The 13,538-nt window shown below is 42.3% G+C and overlaps 1 protein-coding gene across 2 annotated transcripts; it reads left to right on the top strand.

Moving 5' to 3' along the window:
* Positions 1-2,162: 2,162 nt before the first annotated feature.
* Positions 2,163-9,146, top strand: RPL34 (ribosomal protein L34). 2 transcript variants are annotated; one of them, XM_005287905.5, is made up of 5 exons: positions 2,163-2,868; positions 3,736-3,809; positions 3,894-3,993; positions 6,588-6,691; positions 9,019-9,146. In XM_005287905.5, exons 2-5 carry the CDS (start codon positions 3,745-3,747, stop codon positions 9,101-9,103), a joined length of 354 nt encoding a protein of 117 aa, XP_005287962.1. In that variant the 5' UTR covers positions 2,163-2,868; positions 3,736-3,744; the 3' UTR covers positions 9,104-9,146. The 2 variants fall into 2 exon arrangements, with proteins under 2 accessions (XP_005287962.1, XP_065452277.1); XM_065596205.1 differs by having other exon boundaries at positions 2,300-2,512.
* The last annotated feature ends 4,392 nt before the right edge of the window (positions 9,147-13,538 follow it).

Below are 13,538 nucleotides of genomic sequence, written 5' to 3' on the forward strand. Positions count from 1 at the left end.
ATATACGTGCAAACAAAAAGTCATTCTTTTTAAATTATGGTGTCTGTGCTTTTTCAACTGCACCACACGGGCACTCCTCTGAAAGGGCTTTCAAGACCAGGATTTCACCCATGGATTCCTTGTATAAAAAAAAGGGATGTGTCCAAGATGCCTTGTCTGCCTTTGTTCCATTAGCAAAAACAAAACAAACAAAGCCTATCAGGTCATTTATGGTTTAGATTTTTGAGTAGTAGATTTAAAACTTTCTTGCTGTGGGCATGAACCATAACGGCCACAGTGTAGAACAATAAGGCTTTCAGGAAATAATCTGATGTTTAGAAAATAGGCTTGCATAAAAAAATCAGGATTACTAGAACCCTGGAAAAAACTCCAGGGTCTACCCAGATATACATTTTAAATGATCTACTTGACTTCAGTGGTTCACCTTTTCCAGCTTCACTGATCTTAGATAACCAGCTGCTGCAATACTACTTTTTAGACAAAATCCTGTGTTTAGCAATGGTGTCAAGCAGAATTCTGAAGACAGCTCATGAACTGAAACTTATAGTTTATCAAACTGCATGAATTAGCATCTGTGTAGACTATCCTGCTTCACTCCTGGAATGCAGAAGAGGATTAGAACCAGTCAGAAAAGAATGAAGAGAAATAGGCATCCACAGTGCAGTTCTTTACCTTGAATGGATCACTTGTTGGGACAGGCATGTGTCTTTTATTTTCCATTAGATAATTTTATTGCAGCAAAGAAATAAAAAATAACAAAGGAAATGGAAGTAATCACTGGAGGTTAAAAAGGAATTGCCTGATTAGGGCTCTCAGTATTTTTTCTTTATTGGCTGTCCAAAAAATTGTCACTTGTGATGTCTTGGGTTGCTACCAGATCAGTATTTCCAGGTTTCTGAGGAAACAGCTAATAGATGTTATATACCTCTAGCTCTGCATATTTTCAGGCTCTTGGCTTAAGACTCAAGATTCTAGGAGATTTCTCAAGTCCTCAGGACTGCTTCCAAAATCTCAGGATTATGGGAGTGGTAAATGCTGTCAATGCAATAGATACCATGCCTGCACCAGCCACAGCCATGACAATGGCATCCATTAGCTTAGAGGAGAAACAGAGAGATTGGTCCTGCAAAGACAGCCTGCTAAGAAGATAACTCAGGTCCCACTGTTGTCAGAAAACATATGAAGGCTGGAGTAGACTATTTTCCTGATTTAAAATTATATAAAGTTACCACATCATTTTTTCCCAAGGGGAAACTTTCAGGCTTTCCAATTGATTGGAATCCCTCCCTGAGGGCATAGGTAGTGTCTACACCAGGGGAGGGTGAACTACGGCCCGCGGGCCGGGATTGCCAGCCCTGTGGTGCAGCAGGGCTAAGGCAGGCTCCCTGCCTGCCTTGGCCCCACACCACTCCTGGAAGCGGCTGGCACCAAGTCCCTGCGGCCCCTGGTGGGGAGGGCAGAGGGCTCTGTGCACTGCCCTTGCCTGCAGGCACTGCTCCCCACAGCTCCCATTGGCCGGGAACGGGGAACCACAGCCAATGGGAGCTTTGGGGGTAGTACTCACAGGCAAGGGCAGTGCATGGCAGAGCCACCTGCCCCACCCCACCCCCATGAGCCACTGCCGGACATACTGGCCACTTCCTGGAGTGGCACGGGGCCAGGGCAGGCAGGGAGCCTGCCTGCGTGCCACTGCCACCCTGGAGCCGCTCAAGGTAAGCGGCGCCGGGCCAGAGCCTGCACTCCACACCCCAACCTCTTGCCCTGAGTCCCTTCCTACACATCACACCCCCTCCCACACCCCAACCCCCTGCCCCAGCCCTACATTCATGGCCCTGCATACAATTTCCCCACCTAGATGTGGCCCTCGGGCCAAAAAGTTTGCCCACCCAGGTCTACACTGAAGCTAGCATTTAAGCCTAAGGCATACCCAGAGAGCCTTCCAGCAGTGCATCAAGCAGGGCAACCAAAATCTGCCACCTGTGATTCACTCCTTCTCCCCTCCACTCCCAGGGAGAAAAGGTGCGTTAAGCCCAGTGCTTGGCTCTGCCAGGGTTTGGGATTGTAAGGTACACGCTGTGCTGTGTGTGTTAGAGCCAGAGGTGGCTGCAGTCAGTGTTTATGGGTCCAACTTAAGGTTGTCAACCTTCCTGGATTGGCCAAGAGTCTACCGGAATCAGCCTTGATCTCCCGGTGACTATTAAAAGCAATCCGGGAGATTTTAATAGGCCAAAAGTCCAGTCGGCGGCGCAGCGGGGCTAACGCAGGCTCCCTACCTGCCCTGGCTCCACACTGCTCCCAAAAGGGATGGCATTTCCAGCTCTTGGGCGCAGGGGCAGCCAGGGGGTCTCCACACGCTGCCCCCCACGCCCCGCCCTGACTCCGCCGCTCCCGTTGGCCAGGAAGCACAGCCAATGGGAGCTGCGGAGGCAGCACCTGCAGGCAGGGGCAGCGCACGGAGCCACCTGGCCATCGCTGAGCCGGACTTGCCAGTCGCTTCCGGGAGCCGCCCAAGGTAAGCGCTGCCCAGCCAGAGCCCGCACGCCGAACCCCTGCCCCAGCCCTGAACCCCTGCCCCAGCCGCGCTCGGGCCGGTGGCTGGGGACCCGTTGAGTGACGGGAGAGCGAGAGGCGGCCCAATAGTGGCGAACTGCGGGCTCCAGCCCAATCTTCTTCAACCCCCCACGGGGAGAGACTCCCACCCCGGCCAGTCGCTCCTTATTTTCCGTACAACATGGCGGCGCCCATGCCCCGCTCGATTACCATAAGGAAGCTTGAGTAAACACGAATACTACTTCCGGGGTTTCTCGGTCACTATTTGAACTTTGACCCGCGCCTTTCCCCTTCCTCTTCCGGTCCCGGCGAGACCAGGTATGGTGGCTTCCATCTCTTGGCCTATGTTGGGGAGTTGGTCCGATCCGCTTCCATCCGCGGATTGGCGGGTCTGGGCGGCCTGGGGCTAAGTTCCGGGCGGATACTGGGCTGTGGGGAGTCGCGGGAGGGCGGTATTGGGGAGCGGGGATTGGGTTGTGGCCTCGGGACCGCGGTTGGGGCTCGCGCCTGCTGGTTGCAGCGGATTCCCCGCACCCCTGCTGCGGCCTTGCGAGCCGCTGGGGCCATCGACAGGCCCTGGGGTTACGGGATGCTCCAGACCCACGGGGTGGGGGCGCCAGGTAGGGAGATGGGGAGTTCTGCTGCCTTCTAGTGACTCGTGTCAGAACGACCGGGGGAGTGACCATGGGGGTTCTGGGATGGACCTGGCGCAGTGGTGGTTACAGGACTGTCGCTTAATGGGCAAGATACGGGGAGCAGGCAGTTCTGGGTGCTATGAAAGGTATAGGGGTTTGCAAGCTCTAAGTACATAAATGTTAACACACTGTGACTTCACAACATCTGAACATAGATTAACTTGTTTGTAGATGCGGATACTTCCCCTCCTTTATAATGTGTTTTGAGATTTAGAGGAGAAAAATGCTGAGACTCGGAGTTTATTATTGTTTTTATGTTTGTGGGATTAGTACTACATCTTTACTACTGACAGGTGTGAAACCTGAAGCATTCTACTGCCCATGTCAAACTTCAGTGTATTGGTGTTGCTAGGGCCATTAAAAGTAATATGATTCACTGATGATGTCACCTACTTCTTGTTGTCCAAATTACCACCAAAAAAAAAAATTTAAACTTAGTGGTGAAAGATCGTTGTGAGTCTAATGCTCTTTCTCTCATTCTTTTATTTAGATATAAAAAATGGTTCAGCGTCTGACATACCGTCGTAGGTTGTCCTACAACACAGCCTCTAACAAGACCAGGCTGTAAGTAAGATTGGAGTTCCTGAGAGTTTATCTTTTTGAATCTGTTTTTTTTACACTAATTGCCTGTTTCTCTGATGCACACAGGTCCCGGACACCAGGTAACAGGATTGTTTACCTTTATACCAAGAAAGTTGGCAAGGCACCGAAGTCTGCATGTGGTGTGTGTCCAGGAAGACTTCGTGGTGTAAGTATTACCTGGTCATTTTTGGTACCATGATCACATACTTCAGCTCCCACAGTTGCTGACTTGCTATGTGATATTTTTTTTTCAGTTAAGTATTTTGCCTAGTGCTTTTCAGTCTTTAATTGGAGATGATACTTACTTCATGTGCGTGTTGTGAGGATTAGTTGTTAAACCTCTGAAAATTTAAAGCATTTAATGGATAGTGATGCTTTTTTTCTTAATTTTGGTGCTCATAATCCACAGCATCTGAGCCCCTTTATCTTATGGCAGTGGTTCCCAAACTGGGGTTCGTGAACCCCTGGAGGTTCATGAAATGTTACAGGGGGTTCTCGGGGGAAAAAATTCCCTAATGGCGGACAGAGCTGTCCTTAGGGACCCCGGGCAGCACGGGACCAGCAGCCTCGGAGCCCCTGGGCTTCCAAGAGCTAAGCAGATCAAAGCAAGCATATCTATCACACTGAGGAGATTTAAACTTCAAGACTCCTTATAAGAAATGGAAAGGGAGGTTGATATTTTTTGCTGTTTTTAAAATTAAATAGGCAGCTAGTATTGTTTTTAGAATTATTATGAAGAACAGGTTTAAGCTATGTTGTACATGCGTTGTTTGCTTGAACTGCTCAAGACCTGAATGCTTGTGTAAGAGGAACTCTTTGAGTTGGCTTCTTAGATACCTTCATGCTGTTTCACATCTGATACTTCTTGATGAAACATAGGAGCCTTGTCTTATAACAAGCTTATTCAAAGTGATACAAGCTAAGAAAGTGAGATCTTGGAAGAGTGTTGCCATTTTCATAATGTAATAAAAATACTGCAATGATAAATAATAATTAATACTAAATAGTGTGTAATAAGCATGTCATAAAAACAAATTTCATATTTCCAAGATCACTGCTTTTATAATTTATACTTAGGTGAAGGAGAAAATCCCTGGAAATATTCCTTTTTAGGAGGGGGTTCGCGAGACTTGACATTTTGGTGAAAGGGGTTCACAGGTTGTTAAAGTTTGGGAACCATTGTCTTAGGGGATAAGTAGCAAATGCCCATGCCATAAAGTTGGGCATGGATAGGGTTAGAAGAATTCAACTTTTGTGTTTTTTTTTGTAACTTTGGTGGATGATATTTATTTTAAGCGACTTTTTAAAAATTGATTTAAATTTTCAGTTGCACAAAATTATGGGGGTGTCAGACCATTATTTAATGACACTTCTAAGTTTTTAAGCAGCATTTTTCTTACTTTGTTTATCTGTAAATTTCAGTTATCAATGGAAATATTTTTTCATTGGTTTGGGTGGGGGGATGAAATTGCAGTTTACTGAAATTTAGCCATAAAAATCTAAGCCTTGCTAGTCTAAATATAGATAACTATCAAAGGGATACTGTAGTAGGATACTTCATGATGTAGTTCTATGTGCAGATTGTGTACAATCAAAAGTGAGTTATAGTAATGACAGTATTTATTATTTTTTTTTCATATAGCAAAGGTATAACTTTGTTCTTACAGAAAGAAGGACGTTGATTTAATCTTTGCTAGGGAGGTTTCCAGTATATCACTAACTACCCTCTTCCTCTCCCTCCCCCCCCCCCAAAAAAAAACAACACCACCACTTTAAAGGGTTTTCAGGTTCAGTTGTAGCAGTGTGAAAAGTGACATTTGAAGGACAATATCTATTCTAAAACTCATATTGTCATCCTCTTTGACTCTACCATTTCCAAGTAATACCACCACCAACCTAGCTTGATCTGAATGGTGTGTCCATTGTATTTGATAGAAGATTGATATATTTGTAAAGAGAATATTTGGGGTTTTATTTTAATTTTTTGTAAAAGAGGTTCTTACTTGTTTGTAGTACACGGACTGCTTGCTGGGGGTTGCCAGAAAGCTTGTTTGACCACATGATACCGACTCTCCTTATTTCTAGCGCTAAATGTCTTTAAAAGATGGCTAGTACGTAATGACCAAATGTCATTTTTCAGTAAAAGCAATTGCAGTGCTTTCTACAGTATTATAAGTGATTCCAATTGATGTGGTCTACAGTATGATTGTTTGGTATAGAATATGTAAGGTGACTTGGAAGAGACACTGTCAGGTTACATGTATGTAATGCAAATTTCCTTAGTTATGTTATTAACACCACCACGTTGGGTTATTTAAAAAATGATAAAGTCTTAGAATTTACTTTTATAGTCTAATTCTCAGCTTCACTTCCAGGTTTTCATGCAGTATTTTGGTTGCAAACTCCACTGTAATATATACACAGGAGCCCAAGCAATCTACTGACATTTAACTGCCAGTTTTCCACAATGCCTGTACGATTGGGAGAGATCTCGGACCAATAAATTATCAAAGTAGGGACTTTGTAGTAAGATATTTGTAGTGAAGAGATATTGCAAACAGCTGTATCTTGTAAAAGCGTATCTTGCACATTCAGCAACAGTTGACTTTTTTCAAGAGAAACTGCTCAACATGCTTGTGCTTAGTCTGAAGTGACACGCTTAAATGGTGTGCTTGATTTTCTTTTAATATGGCTAGTATCCAAAAAGTATACATGATTATGAATTACTCTGTATGACACTTCAATTTTTGCTTCACATAGGTTCGTGCTGTGCGCCCTAAAGTCCTTATGAGGTTGTCAAAAACGAAGAAGCATGTTAGCAGAGCCTATGGCGGTTCCATGTGTGCTAAATGTGTCCGTGACAGGTAAATTTAAAAAAAGCTAAGCAACTTTGTCATAAATATTGGTCAAAATGTGTGTGTATAATACATCATATTAGCAGTAACACATTTTTCTTCTAGGCCAAATTTTTCAGACCTGGGTGCTTAACATTCTTTTTAACCATATATTTCTCTTGACTGACTTGAAATGGGTAAAGATGGGGCTGTGAAACTCAGCAATGATGTAATAATGTAGATGCATTTATATGTACAAAATCTTGTCTCCTGGATTCCAACTAGTTCCTGCTTTTACTATCTTTTTTTTTTTATAAAGGTTTTAGATTCTTCATTGTAATTTGCCATCAAATATCATGATGTCCCTTCTGTATAAACCTGAACTTTGAGTTCTGTCCTGAATACTGATTGATAGAGGAGAGAGGTATAGTTATTTAAGGAAAGCATTAATGTCAAAACTGACCCTGTTTAAAAGTATGACACTAGTTAAACTATCTACAGTTCACTGTCTTTCTTAGGGCTAAATTGGCACTGCTGTGATCAGTGCAGCAGCATTGATTTAGTGAGTCTGGTTAAGACATGCTAAGTTGATGGGAGAGTGCTCTTCTATCCACTTTTGTAATCCACCTCAAGAAGAGGCAGAAGCTATGTAACTTACATGGACTTAGCGCTTTAGTGAAGACAAGCCCTTACTCTGCATACATAGCAGATTTTCTTACAACTCAAGTATTTTAAATAGTTCTACCTGTCTTGTGTGAACTGTGACTAAGAATAGATATAAGTTGAAGTGGTTGGCTTTTTCATGCTGTTCACTGAACCCAAGTCCTGATAATTATTGTCCCTGTTATCTGCACACTAAGCATCTCAGCATTGATGTAATGGCTTTCCCATATGGATAAATTTTACACTGCACACTAGACTAAGGCCATCTTAATTAATTTTATAGCAGAGTGCCAATGTGTATTAGCCATGTGATGGACCTTTTTGTTATATCTGTCTCTGGTGTGAAGAGCTTTGTCTATGCACGTGTTAGACAAATTTGATTCCAGATCTCCAGAATTAAAAGGTTAACATGCTATTCCCTGCCTGATCTGTACTATAACCATTGCTAGCAATTTTTTACTTTTGAGTACTTTAAAAACTGAATTGCACAGATTTGTGGAAGACATCTGGTGTGTGATGGACATAATGCTTAGTTCAAAATTTTCCATGCTAAATGCCCCCCACAGCTTGTTGAGGATGCTAGCACGTCCACCTGTGTTTGATTCATCTATATAAAAGTTTTATTTTGTGACTAAGCCAGCCTACTACAGGTGTGAATGCTGTGAAAAGCAGCTTTAGCACGTGAAATGTGTATCTTTAAGAATAAAGGTAGCTTGATATGGAAAAAGGTGATAGTTCTGCACAGTTCAAAAAGTTTTTTTTATTAAGGGTGAAGCATTGATATTCATGACAGCTTGAAGGTTGTTTTGCTACTGGGTTACAAAATGATTCTCTGTATCACGTAAATAAATCTGCATATGGCACTGGAGGGAGTTGCTGCTGCTAGTGGAGGGAGAAAAGATCCTGACTACCATGCAGGAGGAGAACAGGGGTTCTGGGCAACAGGAAGGAGCCACAGACAGGGCGTCAGTGTAACAAATGTCTGCTGCCATGTGGCAAGGCACACTCCTAGTATTCTTTATTTTTGGGGTGGGTCTTATATCTATATAATTAGGATGGGAGGAGTATTTGTACAGGCATGGATTTGAGAATCAGATTAATCCCGTCACTAGTATTTAAACTTGCTTAGGCTAACAGCAGCTTTTTTAATGAGATTGTTAAACTACACTTCTATGTCACTTAACCACCTTTGTATTAAATAGTAACTAGAAATATTCATATGGTATATTTGTGTTTGGGTATGGCAAACCATCAAGCAAGCTGTCTGATGACTTAAGTGTTCGATCTTTTTAGGCTTGAGATCCTCTACATAATGACCATGTCTAGCCTACAAAAATAACCACGTTTAAACATGACTGTGGCCTCTGTGTGCATGAAGGGGGCGGGGGGATAATCATCATATAGGGGGAACTGTTTTAATCCTGAAATACCTAGGCCTTTGCAGTTTTCTGACAAAGTTTTTTCTTGGCAGAGTGGGCAGAAAAAAACATATGAGGCCAAAAGCATTTTAAAATTCAGATGGTATGCATGTCATATTTCAATAGTCTTGGGGATGGTGAAGAGTGCAAGTAGAAAAGTTTAAAACTAGGTTTTAGGTATCATTTTGTGCTTAATAGCTGGGTTTGGAGAAATGTGTCTAATATCAAAGCAGAGTTTATATATTAGAGCTAATGAAGGCTTTTTCTCCTCCCTAGAATCAAACGAGCTTTCCTTATTGAGGAGCAGAAGATTGTTGTGAAAGTGTTGAAGGCACAAGCACAGAGTCAGAAATCTAAGTGAATCTCTTTGTATTGTCTGCCTAATAAATGAAAATTCAACTTTTCTTGTGTCCTCTACCATTCTACACATCTTCGCCATCATTCTACACATCTTCGGTCAAAGCTAGAAAGCATCTTCACCATAAGATTTGCTAAATGCAAAAATAACCTTTCAGTTCAGTGTTCTAGTGTAGTCTTCACTCACAAGTCAAGATGTTTTCTGTTGTAGTTTTCACAGCCACTGTAGCTACTCTGTGAAGAGCTTTAAAGTCACTGCACAGACCGGATATGCAACTTTTTAATGATCACTCAAATCTCTGTGCATATAGGAAGAATGAGTTTTCACTTTGCCCCCACTTAGCCCTCTCTTCATGTCCCCGGCCTGCCACAGTACAAAAGGGTCAGAGAGCTTCAGAATTCCTCTGCAATCTGAATGTAGTTGAGATGGGAATGAGTTTTGCTGAACAGGGATCTCACGTTTGTTCCACTAGGCCAGCCGGTGGGGAGAAGAGTTTTGTAGCACTGATGGAGGAGCTGCTTAAGTGGCTGGGGGATGTCCTCAAATGTAACTTGTTACACAGCTCCTCATCAGCAAGTTGGAACGTGTCATTGATCCTCCACTCTGAATAAAATTTTGTGATTTTACTGCTACTGTTAAATTCAGGTAACTACTACCATTTCCCAAAGTGTGGTGACTGGAGAGATGACTGGTTACAGGATGCTGGCTCTATTTGTAACTGATTCTGCAGACAGCCCAGAGGATAAAGAAACAAGGAGGGTGAAACCTAACTTTCTGTACTGGCTGCCACAGAGGGAAATCAAGATTTACTCTGAACCAGTAAGATAGCTGTTGACCAGCTGACTGGGTAATACATCCAGGGAAGCAGCAGCAGGTCCAACCATGTTCAGATATCACACAGTGCAATATAAGGTCAGCACACCTATGGTGCTCAGGAGTGTGAGGTTTTCACACCCGAGCGTTGTAGCTATGTATAATTATATTTTAAGTGTAGACCAGGCCTGATTGAAAAGCAAAACAGTGAGCCCCTGATTTTTAAATGTTTTTAACTTTCTCCGCTCAGTGTTGCAAGGCCCAAGTAACATGTCCAAGTCTCATTTTTCAAAAGCGACTTGGGGTACATATATGTAGCAAAAAAATACTAAACAAAACTCTGGCAGCGAGTCTCAGCCCAGCTCAACTGACTCAGGATCATACTGCAGGGCTAAAAATAGCAGTCTAGATGTTCCTGCTTGGGCTTCAGGCGGATTCTGAAACCCAGTGAGGGAGAAGAGTCTTAGAGCCCAGGCTCCAGCCCAAGCAAGAATGTCTATCTTTAGCCCTGTACTGTGATCCTGAGTCAGTTAGTCTGGGATTCTGAGAGTCATTGCTACAGGGTTTGTTGCAGTATAGATGTACTCAGGCACCTAGGTGCCTGTCATTGGAATATAGGACTTAGCCATTCAAATCACTTATTCCTTGCACACTCCTATGTTCCAGTGACACCTAGGGGACTAAGTCACTTTTTAAAATGGGACTTGGACATGTAATACTTAATTAGGCCTTGCAACACTGAGCAGAGCAATGCTTGATACCTTTAAAAATCTAGACTTGAGTGACTAGTCTCCAAAGGAATGCAATATTCTGTTAAGACAAGTAAAATAAACTAAATACTCTGCTAATATTGATTTTTACAGTGAGACTTGTAGTTGCCATAATGTAACAAAGTGGGAAGGGTGGAGAAATGGTTTCCACGTTGGAGAAACTCCTGCATGTGGTCACAAGCCAATACATGACCATAGGCTAGGAGTAGCTTTCTCACTAGCTGCAATTTATCTAGTAGTAAAATATACAACTTTCCTTTTAAAGGTGATCTCTAAAGAGAAAAATGGGCTTGTGCATTTTTGCTTTTTTTCCCCTGTTAAAATATCCTTAAATAATACCTAGCTCTTATACAGTGCTGTTCAGCAGTAGATCGCAAAGGAGGTGAGCACTATCCCTATTTTCCAACTGTTTTTTTTTCCCTTCTTGCTTTTACCTTAGTAATTCTAGTTCTGTCTATGCTAGAAGACTATGATTTACAAAAAAAAAGTCAAAAGGGCACAAGCCCAATTTTATTCAGCTGTAAGCTGCCTTTAACAGCTCTTCCTTAAGGGCAAAGAACCCTTAATTCTGCCTATACTTTAACCAGCCAATATTCAAATATGGAAGGGGAAGAAATAATTTAATATTAAAAAATTGACTAAGGGGAGTTGTCCTCTGTTTTGAAGAGGTCCTCAGTATCATTCATTGCTCATTATTCTCCCAGTGTTACAGACCTCAGCCATGGTCACTTTCATGGAGAAACAAAGATAGGTCTCCGTTTAAAATTCCTGAATAGCTTGGTGGCGTATTAACAGAAGAGGTGAAACAATCTCTTTCCCCAAGAGAACTGCCTTTTCACCTGCTAAGGCAATGAAGACAGTTTTGTTAACATTCTCAAACTGAATAACCATACAGCTATTTAGACTGTAAGCTCGTCAGGGCAGGATGCTTTATTATATGTTAGTACAGTACCTAGCAATGACTGAGAATCAAAGACCATTTAAACAGCACTAGCTCCACCATCTCCAAGCCAGCTTGGAATGTGTTTTTAAAGGCTATAAAATACTAGAAAGATCTTGCCCTGGGATTGTAACATTAACTAAATTGTCTGAGCAGCAGAGTGTTAATATACTAAAGTTAAGTTTTCAAAGTTGAAGTTTGTATTCATGGTCTTTCTGTAATACAACTGCATCGGCTCTGCAATATGCTGAAAAGAATTGATTTCAGACAGAAAGGGAAATGAAGACAGGTGTTTAATCTACCCCATAAGTGGTTTTTCAATTAGATATGATTCAACATGCTTGATTTACATTGTCTGTTAGATTAGATTTCCTTTAGGGCTCTTGGGAGTGGGGGAAGAATGGTGGGAAAGGAGTTGATATTCATGGTGAGCTTCCATTTTGGTTTGTATAACATCTTCAATTTAATTATTGCTAAATAATGAACAGGCAGAAAGCAGTGGAATTAGGCAATTTGCTCTGAACCAGGGTATGGGGAAGGGAGGGAGTGTTGGAAGGAAAGAAAAGAAACCAATTATAAAAATGAAATTTGAATGAACAACAAGGGCAACTAAAATCTTAGTGTCCATGTGCGATAGCCTGGCTTGCGGCAAAAATAAAAATCCAGTCATTAGACAAAGTATCAGGGAAATGATAATAAGGCTGTTAGATCCGTGTGTTGTGTGTTTTTTTTTTTTACATTGATGACAGACTCAAAGCAGACAGTTGCAATTTAGCTATCAAGGCAGTTTTTACAGGTGTGATGTGCCTCTTAACTAGCAATGTCTTCAAGGTAGTCACTAGATTCAATTATTTAGAGAGACAAGGTATGTTTTCTTTTAGAGCAAGCCTCCTAAACACTGACAAATAACCAAAAATAAGTGGTTGACAGTGGGGCTTAGGTTTCATGTACAAGTTTTATTGCTTCACCTATGGAGTCAAATTATGACTACTGAATACTAGCAATATTCCTATTTACAAATGTATAAGACGACATGATCCTTACCATTATCCTTACCATTATCCTGTCAATTAGAGTTTTGACACTAACTTCAGTATGAGTTGGAGCAGGTTGTAATTTACATGGTGATGGTAGAAATTGCTTTTGTGTGTGTGGAATTGCCTGCTTAAAGTCCAAATTGTAGGTCCATTAAGGGATTTGTCACTGCATTAGTTTCCCCTAGAAAAACACAGGGTCTTCCTCAATTTAATGGGGTTGCAAATACATCTCAACAGGGTTGGCTCTATGGTTTTTGCTGCCCCAAGCACGGCAGTCAGACGGCCTTCGGCGGCATGCCTGCGGGCGGTCCGCTGATCATGCAGATTTGGTGGCATGCCTACGGGAGGTCCGCCAGTGCCACGCCTTCAGCGTCCCCACTGCCGAATTACCGCCAAAGCCGCAGGACCGGTGGACCTCCCGCAGCCATGCCGCCCCCGCAGCTTGCCGCCCCTGCATCTCAAGGAAGTAGAGATTATTTTTTTCTCTTCATGTTGATGATTAAAGGACAGTGATAATATTGGAAATGAATCAAAATCAGAATTAGTTTCAATTGCAGTATTGACATTTGTATCCTTTATTTCACCTTCAATATTACCTGCTCTTCTTTTCCCACAATTTAAAAAAATAAGATCACCTGCACATGCCAAACTGCATTTGATTAATTGTGGGCAGAAGCATGTAAGCATGCTATAAATATTCAGATGGGCTTAATGCACTAGATATTTCCTTTCATCCAAATTTGAGACATCTTTTTGATAAAATGTATATTTCTCCACCCCCAGCTCTTAGTCGCTGGTAGTTCTGACAGTGCCATCATCCTTCCTCTCAAACAGGACAGTAACCTGGAAGTTATTTTTGACTACTTCCTCCTTTTTGG

This window comes from Chrysemys picta, chromosome 5 (assembly GCF_011386835.1).
Source record: "Chrysemys picta bellii isolate R12L10 chromosome 5, ASM1138683v2, whole genome shotgun sequence".
Lineage (NCBI taxonomy): Eukaryota > Metazoa > Chordata > Testudines > Emydidae > Chrysemys > Chrysemys picta.

Coding starts and splice junctions, on each gene's coding strand:
- RPL34 (XM_005287905.5), top strand. CDS start 3,745: ATGGTTCAGCGTCTGACATACCGTCGTAGGTTGTCCTACAACACAGCC. Junction 3,810..3,893: donor GCCTCTAACAAGACCAGGCT/GTAAGTAAGATT, acceptor TGATGCACACAG/GTCCCGGACACCAGGTAACA. Junction 3,994..6,587: donor GTCCAGGAAGACTTCGTGGT/GTAAGTATTACC, acceptor TGCTTCACATAG/GTTCGTGCTGTGCGCCCTAA.